General features: G+C 43.6%; 4 protein-coding genes across 5 annotated transcripts in view; all 4 read right to left on the reverse strand.

Moving 5' to 3' along the window:
• The window catches only part of LOC109487679, an 11392-nt gene extending 623 nt beyond the window's left edge, over positions 1-10769 (reverse strand). The window contains exons 1-4 of one of the 2 annotated variants that reach the window (XM_019791697.1): positions 9416-10769; positions 8192-8283; positions 7150-7250; positions 3627-6857 (exon numbers count right to left, since the gene is read on the reverse strand). In XM_019791697.1, the coding sequence (XP_019647256.1) occupies positions 3637-6857; positions 7150-7250; positions 8192-8283; positions 9416-10108 (4107 nt within the window). In that variant the 5' untranslated portion in view covers positions 10109-10769 and the 3' untranslated portion in view covers positions 3627-3636. Of the gene's footprint in view, positions 1-3500; positions 6858-7149; positions 7251-8191; positions 8284-9415 lie in introns of those variants that run through there. The other variant, XM_019791696.1, reaches the window with a different exon arrangement.
• Positions 10770-10816: 47 nt separating this feature from the next.
• On the reverse strand, positions 10817-12380 carry LOC109487752 (type I iodothyronine deiodinase-like). The gene is made up of 2 exons (XM_019791819.1): positions 12058-12380; positions 10817-11407 (listed from the first exon to the last, which is right to left on the reverse strand). Exons 1-2 carry the CDS (start codon positions 12282-12284, stop codon positions 11302-11304), a joined length of 333 nt encoding a protein of 110 aa, XP_019647378.1. The 5' UTR covers positions 12285-12380; the 3' UTR covers positions 10817-11301.
• A 4183-nt stretch (positions 12381-16563) lies between these two features.
• LOC109487750 (type I iodothyronine deiodinase-like) lies at positions 16564-18657 on the reverse strand. The gene is made up of 2 exons (XM_019791817.1): positions 17990-18657; positions 16564-17355 (listed from the first exon to the last, which is right to left on the reverse strand). Exons 1-2 carry the CDS (start codon positions 18229-18231, stop codon positions 17250-17252), a joined length of 348 nt encoding a protein of 115 aa, XP_019647376.1. The 5' UTR covers positions 18232-18657; the 3' UTR covers positions 16564-17249.
• A 3325-nt stretch (positions 18658-21982) lies between these two features.
• Positions 21983-23202, reverse strand: LOC109487736. The gene has a single exon (XM_019791797.1). The coding sequence runs from the start codon at positions 22904-22906 to the stop codon at positions 22247-22249; it is 660 nt and encodes a 219-aa protein (XP_019647356.1). The 5' UTR covers positions 22907-23202; the 3' UTR covers positions 21983-22246.
• Between the last annotated feature and the right edge of the window lie 1609 nt (positions 23203-24811).

Raw genomic sequence — 24811 nt, forward strand, 5'->3', positions numbered from 1 at the left:
CATCTACTGGTACATAACATAAATTTCAACTATACAGACAATGCCATAGAATTTGTGGATGCCCTTTCCAATGCCGGTTTCGATTCCATTGTCATGCAAGGATCCAAGCAGACGTATCGAGTCGGGCCGGGGGGGGGGGAGTTTTGGCCAATCACAGCTCGCAGAAAGTTTGCCCGCCTGTTTACTCGAAAAACTATGTAAACACAGCTGCCTTCGTATTTCAGACAGCTTATGCGTGAAATTCGCCTATATTTATATTTTGAGCATGTCTAGTTTTGACATGTATCTGCTGGAGTACTCTGTAATGATAATAACTAGCTGTTAACGCGATGATAGCCGCCATCGTGAAACGCCTAATCTACAGTACAGTAGCATATGCCTTCTGACTGAAAAAAAATGAAAACATGGTTAAAAAAATTAAAACATGAAGAAATCATGTCAATACAGCCCAAAATGGAAGATTTAAAAAAATCCTGTCAATAGTGCCAAAAATGGCACTGCTGACAGGACGATCCTGTCAATAGTGTCAAAAATGGCACTGCTGACAGGATCGTCCTGTCAGCAGTGCAGTATTTTCTGCTATTGACAGGATCGTCCTGTCAGCAGTGCAGTATTTTCTGCTATTGACAGGATCGTCCTGTCAGCAGTGCAATATTTTCTGCTATTGACAGGACCGTCCTGTCAATAGCCTCAGGCTTGTTCGAAACATTTCTGTCAGCAGCTGTTTCTCGCGATCGGCTGGACGGATTGGTCTGTTGTTCGGTATACGTATTGCTATTGGGCTGCAGATGATGCAGAACGTTTTTGTTTAATTGCATATGTGCTTATGGGCGTCGAAATAAAAGGTTTTTAAGTGCTCCGGACACCCCCGCCATGCTGAAAATGGAATTTACCATGTTGTTAAGGAATGGGGAGGTTGCAGTTTTGGGTCTTAGCATTCAAAAGGGGTCAAACAGAGGGGTGTCTGGTTCCGATAAAAAATTTGGGTGACGGCGGGGGTAATGGCGCGGGTGACGGTGTAGGCTGTCAGACACGTTAATCAACAGTCCATACCAAACCAACCGTCAGTAGCCATCAAACACATACAAACATATTACGCACATAACTTTCATACTACACACAAACAAATAACCTAAACCAATACAATACAAAAAAACCCGGAGGTTTGAATCTACGATTTTCCTTGTTTGTTCTAGACGTATTCAATATGCTACAGCATCATTGTATCTTGTGTTTTAATGAAATATAACACTATAGTTGTGTGAAATGATACGTGTGGTGTGTACATATCTGATTATATCGTGGCTCTTAAGCCCGTCAAACTGAACTTTTAGCTTTAAGCGAAGGTTAAAATATGAAGAGCGGAGAGCCATGGCTATCATGTGTACTTAACCGTTAACGTCGTGTATATCCTTCAGTGGTTAGGCCATGTTGATTTGATTATATGGATGGCATCCTCTGGGAACCCCAGAACTGACACGAGCGTGCGAATGAAAAAAAAGTTTGGCAAAAAAGGTTTCCTCCAGTATGAAATCTACGTAGTTCGACAAATGACTAGACACAAAGAGCATAGTATGGCGAATAATAATAGACTCTTCATTCTCATTTCTTCACATTTTCTTTTTTCCTGAATTGATTTCGGCATTCTATGACATTAGTATTGTTTTCCAATATTTTTGCAACATGGACTACGTACTTTTATAATTAAATGTTAGGTAACTAACTGTTCAAGTGTTTCAAATCCCATCCAAATGCTGCACATGAACATCCATGTATGTAGCCTCAGCTCATGCTACATAGTCTTTTATAGTCGAGATCAGTGTCCTATAATAAATAACAAGAAGCCATAGGTGACAATTCTCCGTGAAGTATTATATATTGCAACAAAAAGAAGTAGCCATTGGCGACAATTCTCTGTGAAGTGTGATAAATCGAACAAAGAAAAATTGTTTAATCGCGCGTCGGCTCAGTCATCTTAAGACGCAACAACCAATCAGAGATCAGAAATGCCGACACGTGACGCGGGATTTGCATACAGTCTAAACAACGGGGAAGGGCGCGCGATGCCCGAAATATTTTTGCGTCAATATTCAGCGCCGTGTTTCAAGAGATTAATACCGGGAAACAATTTCTTTTCTTGTTTTGAACGCATAAACATGCATTTTCGCTAATCTAGTATGATTCAGGGTTCCTTTTTTTACCTGCCATGGCCAGATTATCTAAAGATGTGTGTATTGTGTGTACAATCTACAGAAAGAGAAATGTACATCAGGTCCCGATCATCCGATTTTCACGTTTCGGTTTTTTGGACTCGGTTCATGAACGTTTGGCTCCTGGAATGTGCGAATGTGCGAAAAAAATGACTCCCGGGACTGTCTACAGGGAACACTCGCATAATGACCAACATTCGCGGTGTATCAGGACAGCGCGACTGGCCAAGCAACCAGTCGGCATTAGCGCAGTCCCTGTAATTAGTAACAGTTGCACATCAATCCGGTCGAAAGCATGATTGTGTAACACATGTACAGGCTACTTCTTCATATACCGGCTCATACTACAAGACGCCTTTACAACTAGCAAATCATAAAATTACCCGATCTACTAGTATGTGCGGTTTACCAGCCCCAGACCACATCCGACCACGAGGCAGAACACATTGATGGGTTGCTCAAAAATATTGTCCATGTTTACAAAGAGCTGCTCCACTAACACTATGGAGCGGCCCAACCCAAAAATATTGCCAATGTGTACAGTCAAGCGGCCAGCATGCTCGTTGCTAGGGCGACCGGCCAGTTGCTACGTGACTAAATACACGCCGCCACTAGGTCGCCACACCCCACCAGTTTGAAATCGATAGGATTACGTCATCGGTATTAACATTTCCTAATGTTGACCTCTGACCACCCCACATTTCCGTCCCCATCAGCCTCATCGCGTCTTACTACCGGTGACATAAACGGACGACAACATTTCAACGACATGGGGATGTTTCGAAAATAACCATTTACTCCAATATCAAAACAGCTAAGGTAAAAATAAAAAGACGTGCATCATCCCGGACATAATGCCACACCACATGCGAAATTACACAAAAATGCGACGTACGGAAGAATGCGTTTTGGCTGCGAACATCTTCCAAAAAAACTTGGCATCTCTTAACCATGGGCAAAAACATCTGGAACCACTTATCAAAACCACCCCGTATCTGCATGAAGTTACACCCCCCCCACTGCTATTCCAAACAACGCGTTTTTCTGGACCATTCCAATTTGCCTCGTAATTGTAGGGGTGCGTCTGCAATATTACATTGACCGCGAAAGCAGCAACGGCAAAAATACACATTCGTGCATCAACACGGGCATGCCCGCAGACGGCGTATAAAATTGCGTGCCGATTACACAAAGAGAACCCAGTGTTTTGACTGCGAACATGAAAAATCAGCCGATCACAACACTCCGTCCGGAGGTCCTGACCTCCTTCACGGAGTAATAATTGTTACGTAAGTTGTCATACTTTGTATTTCATACAATATACTTGATATTTAAGGGTAAATAATGACATGATATGTCAAGACTGGGTATTTGATATAGTGCATTCGCAGTTAGCTAATTTTGTTTGCCGATTTGCGGTTTCACTTTAATCGTGGAGGGTTTGAATGTTGTCTAGTACTGTTGCAATGTAGGGATGCGCCACATCGTCCTCATAGATGACTTTCATCATCTGCAGTGACTTTTCGAAATAACTGCTAGCTTTCCTCCGATGACCAAGGTCCCTCCAACAAATTCCAGTGTTGTTTAATAATTTAGCCATGTCGGGATGTGGTGTTGTTTCGCCATAGACAGCTTTCATCATCTTCACTGACTGTTCCAGATACCTGATGGCTTTCCTCTGATCGCCGAGCAAATTCCAACATATTCCAATATTGCCTAGTGATAAAGCAATGTCGGGATGTGGCGTTGTTTTCCCATAGACAGCTTCATTCATCTTCACTGACAGTTCGTGATAACTAATAGCTGTCCTCCGATCGCCAAGGGAACGCCAACAGTCTCCAATGCTGCTGAGTGATGTAGCAATGGCGGGATGTGGCGTTGTTTTGCCATAGATAGATGTTTTCATCTTCAGTGACTGTTCGTAATAACTCATAGCTTTCCTCTGATAGCCAAGTTCATGCCAACAATTCCCGATGCTGTTTAGTGATATTGCAATGGCGGGATGTGGAGTTGTTTTGCCATAGATATCTTTCTTCATCTTCAGTGACTGTTCGTAATATCTGATAGCTTTACTCTGATCGCCAATTTTATGCCAACAGTTCCCAATGTTGTTTAGTGATGAAGCAATGTCAGTATGTGGCGTCGTTTCGCCATAGATAGTTTCCCTCATTTTCAGTGACTGTTCGTAATATCTGATAGCTTTACTCTGATAGCCAATTTTATGCCAACAGTTCCCAATATTGTTTAGCCATGAAGCAATGTCGGGGTGTGGTGTTGTTTCGCCAAATATAGCTTTACTCATCTGCAGTGACTGTTCGTAATAACCGATGGCTTTCCTCTGGTAGCCAAGTTTATGCCAACAGTTCCCAATGTTGTTTAGTGAGTAGGCAATATGGCAATGTTTCGCACCGTCCCCATAGATAACTTTCCACATCTTTAGTGACTGCTCGTAGTACCTCATAGCTTTCCTCTGATCACCAAGTTCATTCCAATATGCCCCAATGTTGCTTGAAAATGAAGCAATGTTGGGATGGGCAGTTGTTGCGCCATAGATAATTTTTGCCATATTCAGTGACTGTTCGTAATAGCGGATAGCTTTCCTCTGATCACCAAGGTCATTCCAACAGTTTCCAATATTGTTTAGTGATGAGGCAATGTCAGGATGTGGTGTTGTTTTGCCATAGATAGCTTTCCTCATCTTCAGTGACTTTTCGTGATACCGGATTGCTTTTCTCTGATCGCCGAACCCCCTCCAACAGTTTCCAAAGCAGCTTAGTAATGAAGCAATGTCTAGATGTGGCGTTGTTTTGCCATAGATAGCATACATCATTTTCAGTGACTGTTCGTAATAACTGATAGCTTTCCTATGATCTCCAAGCTCATTCCAACATACCCCAATGTTTACATGCAATGCAACACGCATTTCGGTGCCTACATACATAGAGTTTCCAAAGCTAAGTGCTCGTTCGTAGTAGCCGCTCGCTTTCTTATAGTCACCGCGACTTTTACAGACATTGCCTATTGCAAAAAGTATTTCTAACTGTCTTTCCTTGTCACCGCCCGCCTCTTTCAGTGCTGCCTCATAGTGACGTATGGATGCGTCTAACTGCAACAGCTCTTGTGTTATTTGACCCCTTGTTTGAAATGAGGCGTCAAAGATTTCTGTTTTAAATATCTTTGCCGTTGTATTTTTATTTGCAATTATATCGGTAATGCATCCTTTTAGTGGGATGGCAGTATAGTAGTACCTAAAAAGCATTTTTGAATCTGGTATGTAGAAAACTGACTCAACGAAGGTGTTATCTACGTCATGTTTTTCAAGTTGAACTTTCATCTCCGTTAGAGGAGACAGTCTGTCCTTCTGTCCTCCGTTGGCAATGTACGTTCTTAACCGTAGCTCCGCTGAGATGCTGATCAGTACAGTCAAGTGGTGGGCATCTTCATGACTGATTTGTTGCGTCTTGTGTAACTCTTCTATCAACCCCCACACACTGGGGATCATAAGACCACATCGAGTACTCAACACATCAACGGCCACGCTGGGAAAACGGTAGATTTCTTTCTTGACATTCAGAAGTTTCCCCGTTGGTTCAATACTTTCTATTTGCCGAATATCATCCTCGAATGTTACTGACAACCTTGCTAGCACGGAGGAGCGATCTACGCTTTTGTTGGCTCTGTCCGTATACTCTTCCACTAAAGACTTGTCTCCTGCTAAGTAGGTCACCCGTCTGAGGATGTCAGACAGATGATAGCCTTCCGCCAGGGCGATGTGCATATGCTGATATTCGGCCAACTTGGCAGGAGTCTGGATGAGACTAACGGATGGTTTGCTTTTGGTTTCGTCTCTTCCAAACGGAGTCTTAGAAGCCCATGGCATGAATCCGTCGAAGGCGAAGCCGCGAGGTGTGACGGAGTCAAAGAACCAATCTTTCTCTGGGTCTTCTGAGAGAAAGTCGTTGAGTGACGGGATGGCCATGGCTGGGAGGATGGTTTCCCCCAGGTTAATAACTTTTAGATGTAAGTAGTGTGTGAGATTTAAGAAGTACCTCCGTGTATCATCATCATCCTCCCCTTCTTCAATGAGAATGGCGAATTCCAGGTCGGAGTACGGCGTCACCAGTTCTGTGGCTTGTGACCCCAACCCGATGAAAGCGTACTTACAGGGAGGAGGTCCGAGTTTGGCGATGCATTCCTCCGTCAGTGCTTGGATAAACTCTTGTCTTGTAACTGCAATGGTCTTGAAGAGGTTCGTGATTGCTTCGGCTCGTTTGATTTCTATCTGTTTTACGACGGGATCGTCTTCATCATACTTATAAGGGTTATTTTCTTCATGAACTGTTTCGAGCTGAGATTTTACACGGGCGCGCGAGTTGTGCAGTTCCTTGATGTGATCTAACGCGCTGCTATACGGGCACGGTTCACAGTCCAAGTCACAAGTGTGTCTAAGAAACTGCCTTTCTGTCTCTTGCAGTCGTGTTACAATGTTCTGTTTGTCTCCATCTGACCGTGCCATGGAGGCGTTATACAGAGCTGCTGCCTGTGTGAATTTCCTACCTTCTCCTGTCCGCTTACCTCGCTCGACGTAGACGTCACCCAACCTGCACAGACAGTCGGCTTCTTTAGTCTTGTTGGGTTTACTGCGATCTGTAGGTAGGAATTTAAATGAAGTTAAAAAGATCAGAACTAATGAAACTTCAGCAGTGATACTTGGTGCTATGGTTACGTTTACGGATGAAAAAATATTACTGATGTCATAGAGTTCAAATACGTTTACAAATATGAAACTATAACAAAACTAGTGATAGATGAAATCATGCAACTAAATCACCAGTAAAGTTTTAACTGTACATATTCAACTGAAATTGAAACCTCTTTAAACTTTATGGAAAATGTACGTATAATTAGATTTTGTATGCATGGAAAGTGTATAACATACGGTGAACAAGTTTCAGGGCGTCTGCTAATTTCTGTTCTGCTGCGTTCAGATCTCCATTTTCCAAGTCACTTTCTGCCGTTTTGATGTATTCACGGTAGGATCTGAAAAAAAAAAACGGAACATGTTTTGAAAGAAACGTACTTCACTAAGGCGACAAAAGGTCTATGCAGAGCATAGGGTTTGGTGACCATGTCCATTTCCGTAGCCCTTGGGCGACACACAGTCGTGCAGGGCACTACAGCAGGGGGCTAGTCCGCTGGTAGTGCTGTGTGCTTGACCTTCCCACACTCTTTCCCATATGTGCTGAGTGCTAAGCAGAGAAAGAAGTGTGAACCATTTTTAAAGTCTTTGGTATGACCCGGCCGGGGTTTGAACTCACGACCTCCCGGTTACAAAGCGAGCACTCTATCAATTGAGCTATTGCACCGGTACAAAGGCGACAGATGCACTATAAATAGAATGCCAAGCATCCATTATAATTATGTTTACCGAAGGAAAACATATTGTTTTGCTCAGTTTCCTCTTACTCTTCTTCTTCTCCAAACACTAACTTCTGACCTGGCCAATGACCTGATTTGTTGACGTCTGTCACCATGGTAACTGGTGGTGGGTTACATAATGTAGCAAGGAGGAATTTCCTGTCTGACCATATATATGAATGTATTTGAGTAAAAATTAACAGGGCAGACCATGTGCGAAGGTAAACATTATGCACTTGCTTTGCAAATGTTACCTTTCTAATTGTAACATAGATTTTTACAATTTAGTCCTTTGACAACGTCAAAAAGCAAAGTTATACACAGTAACATTTAATGACATATGTAATAAATTTCTGGTCATGTTTTCGAACGTCGCCTAATTATGATAAATATAATCGTTATTATTCCTTTATCAAAATTTCTATTTTTGCCAGATTCAACATTATTAAAAAATTTTCTTTACATGATACTAACTGGCTCGATATTCATATTGATTCAAGAGTTATTTAGATTGGAAACAGCAACAGCACTTAATACAGTAGACAGGGAAACATAGCACTAACGTGTCGTCGTCATCTTGACTGGTGGTCTGGTTACTTGAGGGTGCAGCTAAGTGGTCGTTTCGTCCTCCCACGTCTTGTTGTGGTGTTGACCTCTACGAGAACCAAAAGGAACTAGAGTTCTACGATCTCATACCTTCGCCAAATGATGTTAGCCTTTATGACTAAGAAATTATAGATTAATCCCCCTGATTGTGCAAATAGGGTCCTATATTGCATCAATTATATCTGTTGATCATATTCTACACCAGAATAGTCTTATCTTATCAAAGAATGCCATTATAGTATTTCCTCATAAATCATGCAAATGAGGTCCTTATTTGAATAAGTTATGTTTAATTATTTTCACCTTCACATAACTTTCAAATACCCAAGTATGAAATTCCAGGCAGTTACCACTATGTAATTATAACATTTTCTCATTAATTATGCAAATATGAAACAATGGTTATTTAGTAGGTGGGCAATCGTGTTATTTAATGTACAAAAGAATGGTTAACGAATGGACCAATGGCAAAGAACCAAACATGACTCGTGCAAGGGCAATTCAAAGTACAGTATCATGAAATGACTGGTTGTCCAATCGAGCATTACTGACTATTTGGACGCAATAGTACTTTTCCTAACTAGCGCAAACACAGTCAAAAATATTCAAACTGTTCTGTCCTCAAAGATACAAAATCCTGCCTGCCTGCCTAAATGCCTAAGCCAGCAACTGGCCCCTTGCTCCCTCCACACATTCTACCCAAAGCGCACTTTTTAGGCTGAGACAAGAGAGTGAATAAATCTATATAAGAAGTTAGTGGTATCATTCTAGTAGAATATGATCTATAGAAGTAATTTTTGAAGACTTTTGAAGTCAACAAAAAAAGCTGATTCTTACTCAAACCTTTATACTTAATACCCAACGATTTACAGTTGCCTAATGATTTATATTGCCGTTACTCTTGTATATACGAACGCTCATTTGTTGTTTTGTCATTGTCATACCTGTATTTTGTATTCTATGTCAGTGGTGTGATTAATATTAGCTTCGGCTAGAGTTTTTCACCTCTGTGTCTTGTACTTTCTTGTTTCAATGAATAAAAAAAGAAGAAGTAATACGTGTTTCGCAACTAGTGGAACGGAAATTTTGGAGATAAACAACCCGAGTCTAAATCTAGAGGCTTAGTCAGCACCGACGAGTTCCGTCATGCTCAAGTAAAAATAGTTCACCCGTGAGCTCACCTTCTTTCTTGTTATGATGCCTTGCCTAATTTTTGCGGTGTGCAGTAAGCGGTGAACAATGACAACTGTTACATGGACGTTGTTACACCGGGCCAGTGCCCTGTTGTACAGAGCAGAAGCTCTGGTGAAGTCTCTTGTGTCTCCAGTTTCTCTTCCTCTTTTCAGGTACACGTCACCCAGACCCTTGATCGCTTCTGTTTCTAACATATTATCATCTTTTACCATCGCCTCTACCACCACCTGTGCGTATCCAACCAGCAAAGAGTCTGTGTTACCTCTGGTAGCCCGTCTCTTGTCCAAATCTTGGAACTTTGCCGCTACCCTTGAAGGTGTAGACGTTTCCTTGTCTTCCGAAGTTGGCTGTTTCCTACCTTGTGAAGAGACCCCTTGTAAAAGCCTCTCCGTGTAGTGGTAGCGGTGTTCTATACCATCTCCCCGTTCCCTTTGGTCACACCGCACAAAAGCGGTCTTGTAAAGCGCCAAGGCCGTGTTGAACTTTCCCTCGTCCTTCCCGAGTCTTCCCTTCTCCAAGTTCACGTCGCCCAGAGTTTTGAGCAGCTCCACTTCCGCCAGCCTGTCTGTGTCGGCCATGGCGTCTACCAGAGCACGGAGGTAGCCTGTCTCCGCACGGGCTAGTCCGTACCTCCTGCCCTTCTCGTCCGCCTCACGGAGTTTCTCACACACCCGCAACATGATCGCCTTCTACAGCATCTTTGAAAGGTCTCTAAACATCAGTGTTAGCTTCATGAATCATGCCCTTGACTTGAACAAGCACAGGTTTCATTCTGCTTTTGTCAACACTACGTCATCGTTCAATAGCCCAATGCACAACACAGGGAACATATCAGATAACCTGCATACCAGTGCTTCCTTTATAACATTTTTTCCATGCAGCATGCGCGTTATTTCGTGCCTAAAATAAGACAAGTGTCATCTTTGATTCAATCTTCCCACCATCGGGGGTCTCTCAGCTGGTGGTCTCGTGTTCGGGGAAATTGTAGTACAACCAAAAACTAGAGTTCTACGATATCATACCTTCGCCAAATGACATTAACCTTTACGACAGTTCAGTAGATCATGTTATTTATGTCATACCCTTGCCGCCATAGCGTTCGACACAGGTGTTCCGGCCCTACTTAAAATTGGCTGGTTATGTATGTGTGAAGAGCAACAGACCCTATGTGTGCAAATTTGACAATACATGTTGTCTTATTGTAGCATCAGTATTTGTAATTGGAAGTATTAAGTGACACACAGGTTCAACAACGAAGTCAAGGCGCGTACACGGCGATCTCGTTCTCAGGTTCTCACCAGCGCCCTAGGCGTTTCCGGTGAGACCATCATGCTCTCTCACCATGTACCCACCTTGACTTCTCTTCTGGTTCTGGACTGTCATATGTCACAACTTGTACAGTCACATGCAATCTGATTTATCATGTGTTTCCTAAATGCATGTCTTTCTTTCAGGTACATTCACGACAGGGATTATTCCGATGCCTTCCTCTCCTATGCAAATGAGGTTTAGACCCCTGTCTTCGCAATGCATTCTGGGGATGAGAAACTCGTGAATAGTAGCAGTTGAGATAATTTCAACAATATATAACGATTAGGATCAACACTATTAAACATTAAGGATGTCGCAAACAGATACCGATGATCCAAAAATAGTAGAGTAGCATACATCAATGTCAAACATTTGGACGGGAGGGATATAAAGTACTTTGGGACCGCATCCTTCTTGACGCTGTCACGCCACCATGCGGCCAGGAGCTCATTACACCCTGATAAAGATGTCCTTGGATTGACTGACTGTGTAGGAAGAACTTCGGTTCCATATAGATTTAACCTTTCATCGTAACTAACTAAAGTCTGTCAGTCCGTCCACTTTATCCCGAGAATTTCTGCAGCCAGTCGCGAACTTCTTCCGGATGGTAGCCACCTGGTCCCGGGAGGCCCTGGTAAACACATACCCCGTCCAACGCGATGTACAACCTGCGGTCGAGACGACGAACAGAAACGTTTACTACTGGGCGTATAGAAATGGAGAATTACGAATCCATAAAGGTTACGTTTGTGCTAATTATTTAACGCTCTGAGGACCAACGATTGCAAGCACACTGTGTAGTGTGTACCTAAAAAAAGACGGTTTCATGTACTGGTCTTCTGTAATTTATACTTGTATCTAATTGGTCCATTTTATTGATAAATTGTCGTGTCAGCTTTCCTAATTTTCAAGTGCTTAATTGTCAAAATTGTCAAAATGTCAGAATTGCCTATCTCCATTCTTTACAAATGATTTCCACCAGTGTTTTGATATACAGGTACACCAGACGATTAGGTCCAGCCTTATATCTAAACGATTTTACGGGTACTGGTATACGTACAGGTACTAGGTGCACAGACCTTTACTTATTTATCGCATGTTGCTGAATCATGTTGTGTCAATGTCCTACTGGACACCCCAGTTCCAATAGGTACACAGCCGCGTCTGACCCGATAATGATTAACCAGTATAATACCCTATTTCAGAACACGATTGTTGTACGATGTCAAACTTCCGTCACAGCATATTTGAACATTCTACAACATCAAATACGTAAAACGACCTACAACGAATGAGGCCTCGCCGTATGCATACGTACCTGTCGGGCATGGCGGCGTAGGCGCGCGCGGCGGCGTTGTCCATGGTGTCCACCAGGATAGGACAGGGGATGTCGTGCAGAGCCAGCATCTCGGCCGCCGCCAGTCTTTCCTCCAGACTCCGGTGCTGCCGGATGTCAGCGTTCTTGCTCATGACCCAGCCGTCGGTGGGGTGCGCCTCAGCCACGTACACCACCACGAAGTCAGCCACGGCGGCGAAGTCCGACATGATCCGCTTGACCACGTCCAACTTCGCCCGGAACGGTTGTCAGGTGTTGCTGCCGAAGCTGATGACCAGAGGGCGGGCCGTCCGGGCGAGCTGGAGCAGCCGGCAGGAGCTCCCGTCAAGCCTGACGAGGGAGGAGTCGGCCGCCTTGCCTCCCTCAAACACCTCAGCCCCAAGGTTTTTTAACCACACCGAGATCCTTCCCTTCCATGAAGCAAAGCTAGTCAATTCGTACAAAAGTTGATGATATTCCTCAGGAGTTTTGAATACTCCTGGGACCACCTTCTCTGATGTTTTCTCCAATCGAGACAAAATTTGTCGTCTGAGAGGCGGGAAGAACCATGCTGCCCTGAGCAAGTTAGAGACGACAAAGAAAAATGGTGTTAAAACACAAAACAGTATTAACTTTACGGCCTCCGGTGCTCTTTTCAGGTGGACGGACGCCATAACTGCCGTATGTAACAAAGGTGAACACACCGTTGGTTTATATAGTATCGGGTCACGTGTTTGGGTACCGGGTCACGGTCTGTCCGTACGGTCAGCTGCTGTATTGTGTCCGTACGGTCAACTGCTGTATTGTGTCCGTACGATCGCACATGCAGGTGATCGATGAATGAAGTACAATGAATCAGAGGATGGAATAATACAGCTTTTCTTCTGACTTGCTCTTTTTTACCTACAGCCGGCTAGAGAAATATCACAATCATGTTTCTATCAAATTACTCTTTGTAGATTCATTATTCATAGTGTTGAATAAAACGCGTCCTGACTTATGCTTGCAATGTCTGAAGCAAAAAAAATTGACCTTGTGACATCAGCCAAATGGCGAACTTTGTGTCGTGAACAAAAAGTATATGTTTTCTGAAGTCCAGCATCAAGTACTTCACCATTTACCTCAGATTTTTTTAAAGTACAACCACAACCTGTCTTCTCAGTTCTAAACATGTCTCTCGCTAAATCTCGCGAGACCAGTTGACACGCAAGATCACGTCTGATCACGCCTAAAATTACGTCTTCATACAATACAGGAAGAGCATGATGATGAATAATGACTTTTTCTGCTGCCAGACTTATCAGTCTGCAACACTGACATTAATATTGATTATCTGAAATCAAATAATAAATAGGGAGTAAAGAAGACCCAGCAAATTATCGACCGGTATCCCTGACCTCAGTAATTTTCAAGATGCTGGAGAGGGTAATTTCAGACACAGTAATTGAACATATCAAGTTAAATAACTTGGCGTGCCCGGAACAACATGGTTTTTCTAAAGGGAAGTCTACGGTTACAAATTTGTTAGAGGTTCTTGATGTTTGGACAGAGGCACTTAGCCATGGCTTACCCGTTGACGTGATCTTTCTTGACTATGCTAAGGCATTCGACACAGTGCCACATGAACGTCTACTTGGAAAAATTGAGTCCTTCGGCGTGGGCAAGAGTTTACTTAAGTGGATCATAGGCTTCTTGACCATGAGGAGACAAAGGGTTGTTGTAAATGGGGAAAGTTCGAGCTGGAAACCTGTCACTAGCGGCGTTCCGCAGGGCTCAGTTTTAGGACCCTTACTCTTCATGATATTTGTGTGTGACATTCCAGAAAGTCTGCATAACTTTGTGTCAATGTTCGCAGATGACACTAAGATTTACACGACTGTTCAAGAGTGTGAAAAAAGTCAACATCTTAGATGTCTGCAAGCTGACTTGAACATCTTACAGGAATGGTCTTTCAAGATGCAGATGAAATTCTACCCAGACAAATGTAAAGTTATGCATCTTGGAAAACGCAACCCTCAACACAGTTATACAATGATGAAAGAGAATGGTGTAGCCCACACACTGAGTACTACAAACGAGGAGAAAGATCTGGGGGTATTAATTGACCACAAATTGACCTTTACTCAGCATGTCCAGGGACAAGTCAACAAGGCAAACAAAGTATTAGGAACTATTAAGCACACTTTCCGATACTTGGATGTGGAATCGTTTTTGCTCTTGTATAAAAGCCTTGTTCGACCCCACCTCGAATATGCGAGCGTTACTTGGAGTCCAAAAACAAAGAGGGATCAGGACTCTCTGGAGAGAGTGCAGCGTAGGGCAACGCGCCTCGTGCAGTTCACATCTGCCATACCCTGACAGACTTAGAGTATTGGGATTACCAACACTGTACTTCCGTAGGCTGAGAGTCGATGTGATTGAGTTGTACAAGATCTCACATGGATTTGATAAACTGAGAGTTGATGTGATTGAGTTGTACAAGATCTCACATGGATTTGATAAACTGCGGACAGAAAATCACTGTAACCTCTGTAACAGGTCAATGTTCATGCCCAGTTTATCGACAAAGACTAGAGGACATGCTTACAGGTACCAGGTACAAAAATCAAATGGACCCAGGTCCAACTTCTTCCCTGCAAGAACAACCCCAATTTGGAATAAACTGTCACCAGCCACAGTAAACAGCAGCTCAGTAAATGTATTCAAGACCAAGTTGGCCATAGAGTGGAAGGATCACCCTGATAGATACGGATACGTCTTCTTCTACTGAATGCCCAAACTGTCTACACCACGAAGACGGCCTCATTACCCAGTAAGGGTACCTAATGGCCTGGATTCAGGTGAATATTCAGGTGAATAAATAAGAATTGCGGTACGTATGACGAATGTGAAATGTCAAAATCGCGCTGCAACAATTGCCTGACAAAAATTTATCGAGTCATAGAGCATTAGACAAATTTCCTTGTTCACGTAGGCGGAAGCCATTTGTGCAAACTGATCCGTCTGTAACGCTGACATTAATATAAATTATTTCACATCAAATTACAATTGCGATACGTATGACGAACCTAAACAATTCAGAAGTTGTCTGGCGAAAAATGACATAGAGTATTAGAATACATTACAACAGTAACAGAAGCACATCGACCTACTGTAGTTGAGGAAATGGTGAAAAGGTTCCTCGAAACTGAATGATGACCTGTTAAGTAATGGCAATGGATGTTTTGCCATTAAATGATTACTAGTTTCATCGTAATGTTCGCACATTCCAGCAGCCTAAGAGTAGGTTTCTTTCCATTTGTCTTGGGTACAATGGATACAGTTCGTCTTTCAGGCTCTCAAGCCCTAAGCCCAGCGCACCCTGCAGGGCAGACGGACTGTGGCGGGGCAACACCCTACTGGCTGGGGGTTGCCCAGCTTAAGGCGGGCGGTAGCTGCCCAATGAGATGCGACGATCTCTCCCACCGACGGAGGCAGCCCCTGGCACCCTACTCTACGCCAATCGAGTAGAAGGTTTATAACCGGTATCTGCTGCTTCCCGTGTTGTGTTGCCGCTACAGTTCAGTAGTCTGGCATGGAGTGGCCTCTCCAGGATACAGTCAGTTTTGGTCAGACCGCACAAAAGCGGTCTTGTAAAGTGCCAAGGCTGTGTTGAACTTTCCCTCGTCCTTCCCGAGTCTTCCTTTCTCCAAGTTCACGTCGCCCAGAGTTTTGAGCAGCTCCACTTCCCTCAGCCTGTCGACGTCCGTGTCGGCCATGGCGTCCACCAGGGCACGGACGTAGCCTGTCTCCGCACGGGCTAGTCCGTACCTCCTGCCCTTCTCGTCCGCCTCACGGAGTTTCTCACACACCCGCAACATGATGGCCTTCTACTGCATCTTTGAAAGGTCTCTAAACATCAGTGTTAGCTTCATGAATCATGCCCTTGACTTGAACAAGCACAGGTTTCATTCTGCTTTTGTCAACATTACGTCATATACTCCAATGCACAACACAGGGAACATATCAGGTAACCTGCATACCAGTGCTTCCTTTATAACATTTTTTCATGCAGCATGCACGTTATTTCGTGCCTAAAATAAGTCAAGTGTCATCTTTGATTCAATCTTCCCACCATCGGGGGTCTCTCAGCTGGTGGTCTCGTGTTCGGGGAAATTCTAGTACAACCAGAAACTAGAGTTCCACGATATCATACCTTCGCCAAATGACATTGACCTTTACGACAGTTCAGTCGATCATATTATTTATGTCATACCCTGGCCGCCATAACGTTCGATACAGGTGTTCCGGCCCTACTTAAAATTGACTGGTTATGTATGTATGAAGAGCAACATGAAGGCTAATCTGTCTGTCTGGGTGCCAAAAACACCTTACGGATTTGGTGCGCCGATGTGACAACATCTCATATTGGCCACTGAGAGCCGTAAAAATTTATATTAAGAGCAACAGACCCTATGTGTGCAAATTTGACAATACACGTTGTCTTATTGCAGCATCAGTATTTCAGTATTTGTAATTAGATGTATTAATTGACATACAGGTTCAACAACGAAGTCAAGGCGAGTACACGGCGGTCTCGTTCTCAGGTTCTCACCAGCGCCCTAGGCGTTTCCTGTGAGACCATCATGCTCTCTCACCATGTACCCACCTTGACTTCTCTTCTGGTTCTGGACTGTCACATGTCATATGTCACAACCTGCATAGTCACAATTTGATTTATCATGTGTTTCCTAAATATATGTCTTTCTTTCAGGTACATTCACGACAGCGATTATTCCGATGCCTTCCTGTCCTATGCAAATGAGGTTTAGACCCCTGTCTTCGCAATGCATTCTGGGGATGAGAAACTCGTGAATATAGTAGCATTTGAGATAATTTCAAATATATATAACGATTAGGATCAACACTATTAAACATTAAGGATGTCGCAAACAGATACCGATGATCAAAAATAATAGAGTAGCATACATCAATGTCAAACATTTGGACGGGACATGGAGTCCCATAGACGGGAGGGATATAAAGTACGTTTGGGACCGCATCCTTCTTGACGCTGTCACGCCACCATGCGGCCAGGAGCTCATTACACCCTGATAGAGATGTCCTTGGATTGACTGACTGTGTAGGAAGAACTTCGGTTCCATATAGATTTAACCTTTCATCGTAACTAACTAAAGTCTGTCAGTCCGTCCACTTTATCCCGAGAATTTCTGCAGCCAGTCGCGAACTTCTTCCGGGTGGTAGCCACCTGGTCCCGGGCGGCCCTGGTAAACACATACCCCGTCCAACACGATGTACAACCTGCGGTCGAGACGACGAACAGAAACGTTTACTACTGGGCGTATAGAAATGAAGAATTACGAATCCATAAAGGTTACGTTTGTGCTACTTATTTAACGCTCTGAGGACCAACGGTTGCAAGCACACTGTGTACCTAAAAAAAGACGGTTTCATGTACTGGTCTTCTGTAATTTATACTTGTATCTAATTGGTCCATTTTATTGATAAATTGTCGTGTCAGCTTTCCTAATTTTCAAGTGCTTAATTGTCAAAATTGTCAAAATGTCAGAATTGCCTATCTCCATTCTTTACAAATGATTTCCGCCAGTGTTTTAATATGGCAGGTACACCAGACGATTAGGTCCAGCCTTATATCTAAACGATTTTACGGGTACTGGTATACGTACAGGTACTAGGTGCACAGACCTTTACTTATTTATCGCATGTTGCTGAATCATGTTGTGTCAATGTCCTACTGGACACCCCAGTTCCAATAGGTACACAGCCGCGTATGACCCGATAATGATTAACCAGTATAATACCCTATTTCAGAACACGATTGTCAAACTTCCGTCACAGCATATTTGAACATTCTACAACATCAAATACGTAAAACGACCTACAACGAATAAGGCCTCGCCGTATGCATACGTACCTGTCGGGCATGGCGGCGTAGGCGCGCACCGCGGCGTTGTCCATGGTGTCCACCAGGATAGGACAGGGGATGTCGTGCAGAGCCAGCATCTCCGCCGCCGCCAGTCTTTCCTCCAGACTCCGGTGCTGCCGGATGTCAGCGTTCTTGCTCATGGCCCAGCCGTCCGTGGGGTGCACCTCGGCCACGTACACCACCACGAAGTCAGCCACGGCGGCGAAGTCCGACATGATCCGCTTGACCATGTCCAACTTCGCCCGGAACGGCTGTCAGGTGTTGCTGCCGAAGCTGATGACCAGAGGGCGGGCCGTCCGGGCGAGCTGGAGCAGCCGGCAGGAGCTCCCGTCAAGCCTGACGAGGGAGAAGTCGGCCGCCTTGCCTCCCTCAAACACCTCAGCCCCAAGGTTTTTTAACGACAACGAGATCCTTCCTCACCATGCAGCAAAGCTTGTCAATTCATACAAAAGCTGATGGTATTCCTCAGGAGTTTTGAATACTCCTGGGACCAACGTCTGCCATTTTATCTCCAATCGAGACAAAATTTGTCGTCTGAGAGGCGGGAAGAACCATGCTGCCCTGAGCAAAATAGACCAGACAAAGAAAAATGGTGTTCCTACACACAACAGTATAAACTTCACGGCCTCCGGTGCTCTTTTCAGGTAGACGGAGGCCATAACTGCCGTATGTAACACACCGTTGGTTTATATAGTATCGGGTCACGTGTTTGGGCATCGGGTCACGGTCTGTCCGTACGGTCAACTGCTGTATTGTGTCCGTACGGTCAAGTTCAACTGCTGTATTGTGTCCATACGGTCATTCTCAACTGCTGTATTGTGTCCGTACGGTCGCACAGGTGATCGATGAATGAAGTACAATGAATCAGAGGATGGAATAATACAGCTTTTCTTCTGACTTGCTCTTTTTTTACTTACAGCCGGCTAGAGAAATATCACAATCATATGTTTCTATCAAATGACTCTTTGTAGATTTTCTACTATTCATAGTGTTGGATAAAACGCGCCCTGACTTATGCTTGCAATGTCTGAAGCAAAAAAAATTGACCTTGTGGCATCAGGGAAATGGCGAACTTTGTGTCATGAACAAAAAGTATGTTTTCTGAAGTCCAGCATCAAGTATTTCACCATTTACCACAGATTATGCAGCAAGTTTAAACTGTAATTTCCAACACAACAAAAATTGGACTCACCCAAATTTTCGACTGTACAACTCCAGTCTTTTTCAAGGAATGAGCAATCCACCGCTTCCGTGACGTCACGCAGATAACACACGTGACTCCGTGAGCAGTGGATCATAGGACACAGAACCGGGCTTTTTTGCACGAGGGATTAAAGAGGCCATCTACATCAGGGCTTTACAGCCATCCCTCAACAGAGACGGGGGGCGCCACAGACTTTCTGCAACCTATGATCCACTGCTCACGGAGTCACGTGTGTTATCTGCGTGACGTCACGGAAGCGGTGGATTGCTCATTCCTTGAAAAAGACTGGAGTTGTACAGTCGAGAATTTGGGTGAGTCCAATTTTTGTTGTGTTGGAAATTACAGTTTAAACTTGCTGCATGATGACTTCTACCAACACAGATGAACTTTCAAGATATGAATGATGACCTGTTAAGTAATGGTAATGAATATTTTGCCATTAAATGATTACTAGTCTCATCGTCTGAAAGGTATTACACCAAATGAAATGATTTTTGAATATATGGACTTATGATGTACTAGTAATTACAGATGCCATAAAGGGGTAAATTTTAATGCTTTTACATGGCTTGTATGTTTGTTTTTTGTGTGTGAACGGTTTACGACGATTGTACAGAAACCGGAATCGTCAATGACATCTCAATGTGTCAAATTTTAAATCTCTATATACAGGTCTCTCCTTCTCTATGTAGCTCTACACGTCTCTATACAGCTCTACACGTCTCTATACAACTCTACACGTCTCTATACAGCTCTACACGTCTCTATACAGGTCTACCCTTCTCTATACAGGTCTACACGTCTCTATACAGGTCTTCACGTCTCTATACAGGTCTACACGTCTCGATACAGGTCTACCCTTCTCTATACAGGTCTGCACGTCTCTATACAGCTCTACACGTCTCTATACAGGTCTGCCCTTCTCTATACAGGTCTACACGTCTCTATACAACTCTACACGTCTCTATACAGGTCTACCCTTCTCTATACAGGTCTACACGTCTCTATACAACTCTACACGTCTCTATACAGGTCTACCCTTCTCTATACAGCTCTACACTTCTCTATACAGGTCTACACGTCTCTATACAACTCTACACGTCTCTATACAGGTCTACCCTTCTCTATACAGGTCTACACGTCTCTATACAACTCTACACGTCTCTATACAGGTCTACCCTTCTCTATACAACTTACGATTCATGTGACGAAAAGTAGGCTCTTACGCACGCAATGTTAGGCCATGTTGATTTGATTATATGGATGATACACTGTGGGAGCCCCAAAACTGATGCGAGCGTGCTAGATAGCTTCTTTTGGTACCTTCGTGTCAGGAAGATATTGTTTGTATGGATGGGTCCACATTCTCCAAAATAGTCAATAGACTCAATACCCTTATTTATAAAGCAGGTTTTAAGAAAAACTGGGCAGCGACAAGTGTAGCGAGCTTCCATCCCAACATCTGCTTTGATAAATACGAAAGACCAAAGGTACAACTTCAACAAGGCTTCATCGGGTCGGTTTTCACCGTTCAAAACCCATTTTCACCCTTCAAAACCCAATTTTCACCCTTCAAAACTCAAATTTTCACCCTTCAAAACCCAATTTTCACCCTTCAAAACTCAATTTTTCATCGTTCAAAACTTAATTTTTCACCCTTCAAAACTTAGTTTTCACCGTTCTATACAGGTCTACACGTCTCTATACAACTCTACACGTCTCTATACAGGTCTACCCTTCTCTATACAACTTACGATTCATGTGACGAAAAGTAGGCTCTTACGCACGCAATGTTAGGCTATGTTGATTTGATTATATGGATGATATACTTTGTGAGCCCCAAAACTGATGCGAGCGTGCGAATAAAAAAGTTTTGCAAAAAAAAGTTTCTTTCATTATGAAATGTACGTGGTCATGAAGGTTGAACAAATGACACAGAGTATATGACGAAAAATCTACTCTTCAAATTTATTTCTTTACATTTTCGTCTTCTTCGTTTGATTTTGGCATTCTACGACGTTGGTATCGTTTTCAAATATTTATTTTGCAACTTACGGTATATATTTGCTCATTTTGCAACTGTTTTGTACAATTTACAGTATGGTCGAAAACTTTTTTTTGGAAACGGTCGAAAATTCATGCGCGCGTGGATGTCATCCATATTATCAAATCAACATGGCCTTACGGTGATTATGTCCAAACGTGTACCAGAGTGTTTCACGGTGTGTGGCGTCATTCAATGGAGGTGCATTAGTGGACCATGTCTACCTGTTCTATTGTCACGCTCCTTTCTTACTTTAAGCCAAATAATTAACCCTTCTTTGTTGCTGGGTTTTAGTCTCTCCCACACACAGGGGTTGTTAAGGTATTGTCTATCTGGGAGGCTAAAATATGGCGCCGTACCTGCAAGTATCATACTACTTATCCGCTTCCTGGCACAAAATCTTCTCAAAATCTTTCAGCAAGGAGTGAGAAACATAAACCATAAAAAGATTCTACTTGAGATAGCATGAGAAAAATAATCCAGATTGTTGCCAACAGTTGTAAGAAAGACAGACCCTACGTACGGTAGTTATACGTACGGCCCCTGTTGCAACAACAACAAAATCATAGACAACCATTTAAGGATTCTCAAGTTGTTTAGAGTACAACAAAAAACGCAAACACAAAAGGTCAGCTCCAGTCACGTAAGAACCCCCCACGAAGCCCATTTTTGGCCCTGACAATGCCCATCACTAATGCAACCTGCCTACCAAAAATCGTGAACCTCGGACCATGCCTTCAAAATTGATCGTGCACAATCTGCCAAACAGTACCAAAACAATTTCATAGCCTTCTGTCGAAGGCAATAAAAGATCGTTTAGAACATTTGAAGGAAATGGTCTGCTGGACGGATCAGGCTCAAAGGCCTTTACGGATGAATCCTTTACTCAAAGGTATCCTAGAAACAACTTAAATACACTCTTTGTTCCTCGTATAGAGTATGAGATACACAGCTACACAATAGGGTTATCCAGTTCACAGCATGGCTACCTGCTTGTTTAAGTCTTGAACACTCGAATAAATAAATCAGAAGCTCGTCGCTGAAAACTTTTACTGGCGTCTGTGTCCGAAGTCTTCCGTTTTTTCGTCGTCTCCACGTCGGGGTAAGCTTCTATCCTGATCTTAAAGTAGGAGACCACGGGTAGCAAGGTGTCCTCGTCTGTGTAAATAATGACACCCGCTGTGGATTTTTCTCCCGTGTCTTTTGTAAACTTTTCCGTCATGTCATGAGGAACTTCAAAAGAATCGTCCTCCAGAAACGTGAAGCCTGTGTCCAGTACCCCAAAGCGTAACAGCCCGGTCAGCTTGACCTCCCGACCGAGGAACTCCCTGTCAAACATTTCTCTCTTATCCAGGAGGTTAGAATCGATCTCCTGCAGACATTCCGTCGCCATTGAGAGGTCGGCTTCGCCCAGACGTTTCCCCAGGCCCGGAATGAACGTCGGTATCTCGTCGGCAGCCGGAGAGACGTCGGCCCGCGGCGTTTCGTGATCTCCCCCCTCTGAATCTTCGGTAATCAAGCCGCGTTTCGGGGCGTGAGATTCCGCCTCCTCTTCGACTGTTTCCTGCCCCTCCCAAGTCAGTTCTACCTCTTCGGACGAGATGCTTCGTATCCGCACTCGTCTCTCCATGTTTTTAAATCCACACGACTCTGCCATGCCAACTCATGATAACATCTCGAAACGCTGCATAGTGAGTCCATAAATACAACAGAGACAATAGCGGCTCGGGTTACCTAGGAGCGTCACAGAAAAAAACGTGACTGCCGGCGACTTCTAGCATGCGCAGTGCCGGTGGTTTCCTCGGAGTTATGCTCAACATGGCTCGGGATAGGGCTGGAATCAGTCACCGCCAAGTCGATACCAGATGTTACCTTTTGTAGGATGCACTGCATTAACTGGATTAATCCAAAGTGCTTCCCCAGAAATGCTGGCAGGGAAGACTGATGGACTGTACAAAGTGCCGCGTGTCCAATAACGATATCAGTGATATCGGGGCACCAGGTCGTTCTGTATCATTCCGCCCCATATCTTCCGTACAGACACACTCAACGAATATGAGAGATACGGGTACTGTATTTACCTATGTGAAAATGTAGGTATTATTTTTGTTCTGTGTGTGTGTGTGCGTGTGTCTGTGTGTGTTTCCGCATACCTGTGGTCAGCATAACGTAAGAAGGCCTTTGTGGATTGTGATGATATTTGGTATGTGGGTAGGTCTTAGGAAGATGAAGCCATGAAGGTGAAAGTCAAATTTGGGCCTCCTGGTGGCTGGCCTTGGTACTGCAACAGAACCAGTCTAACCAATCCAACGCACCGTCTTATTCATTGAATCTAACGTTTAACATTAGTAAACGCAGGTTGTTCAACGAGACCACATATAAAATACACTATTAGCTATTGAAAAAGTGTTACGCTTCGTCTCAAATATTCAAAGATATCCATCGCAAAACATGCCCTCGGGACAGTCGTTATCGATATTTTCTTATGCCTAATTTGCTAATTATCCATTGTGGGTCCTAAACACCTAAACAAAGGCATTTCACCGGGTATAATCCCCGCATCTGTATCCTTGTGCATCCAAGTGGTGACTAACCATCGTGTAATTTTCTTACATTATCTTTTAAAAGGCTGAATGTACGACAATGGGGGGGGGGGGGGCGGATTTGAAATTTAAAGTAAAGACGTGTGTAAGTGCTTTCACACCGGCGCGATGTTGCAAGCCTGGCGCGTTACTATATCGATATTTCCACGGCAGATGCTCTGCTGAACTTCACTCCCTCGTACCCCCACTCAGAACATTCTCTGCAAGAACACGCTTAGCCACCTCAACAGCAGAAAATCACCCGTTCTTCCTCAATAGTCCATCAGTCAAGAGAAAATTTCATGCTGACAGTTTCTTCCCCAGAACCACTTCACTGTGGAACAAGCTTCCCCGTGAATGTTTCACCGCTAATTACAACCTCCAACGGTTTAAATCAAGGGTGAACAAATATCTGACCACGCAGACATCACTGTAACCCAAAACATGTAAGTGGCTCTCACGAGCCTTGTTTTGAGGTGAATTCTGAAGTAAATAAAAAAAAAAAAGAATTCTAAGAACAGCCTTGTTGTACTTTACATTTGTTTTACTCTAGATAGCTTCTTTTGGTACCTTCGTGTCTGACAGTCAGGAAGATATTGTTTGTATGGATGGGTCCACATTCTCCAAAATAGTCAATAGACTCGATACCCTTATTTAAAGCAGGTTTTAAGAAAAACTGGGCAGCGAAAAATTGTGACGAGCTTCCATCCCAACATCTGCTTGGAGAAAACAGTGACCATCTTTACCAATTGTACGGAACCAGTATTTTCAGACTTCACTAACATCCAAAATTTTCATCTGCAGGAACTCTAATTCCGCCTGACTGTATACCTGACCACCAAAACATGCTAGAAAGTTGATGAAGTTTAACATCTGTCACTCTATCTGGCGGAATAACATAGAACTGCAGGAGAAACTGTCCAGACTGGTTCTACTTGGTGTACTCCTCACTGCAGCTAGATGTCGCTGCAGTGGGAAGC

The sequence above is a fragment of the Branchiostoma belcheri genome, unplaced genomic scaffold, assembly GCF_001625305.1.
Source record: "Branchiostoma belcheri isolate BF01 breed outbred unplaced genomic scaffold, Haploidv18h27 scaffold9, whole genome shotgun sequence".
NCBI classification, from domain to species: Eukaryota; Metazoa; Chordata; class Leptocardii; order Amphioxiformes; family Branchiostomatidae; genus Branchiostoma; species Branchiostoma belcheri.

Excerpts from the sequence above, each read along its gene's own strand:
- LOC109487752 (XM_019791819.1), bottom strand. The coding sequence starts at position 12,284 with ATGTCGGACTTCGCCGCCGTGGCTGACTTCGTGGTGGTGTACGTGGCT. Across the intron at positions 11,408-12,057 it reads TACGCCGCCATGCCCGACAG|GTTGTACATCGCGTTGGACG; the intron begins GTACGTATGCAT and ends TCTCGACCGCAG.
- LOC109487750 (XM_019791817.1), bottom strand. The coding sequence starts at position 18,231 with ATGGTCAAGCGGATCATGTCGGACTTCGCCGCCGTGGCTGACTTCGTG. Across the intron at positions 17,356-17,989 it reads TACGCCGCCATGCCCGACAG|GTTGTACATCGTGTTGGACG; the intron begins GTACGTATGCAT and ends TCTCGACCGCAG.
- LOC109487736 (XM_019791797.1), bottom strand. The coding sequence starts at position 22,906 with ATGGCAGAGTCGTGTGGATTTAAAAACATGGAGAGACGAGTGCGGATA.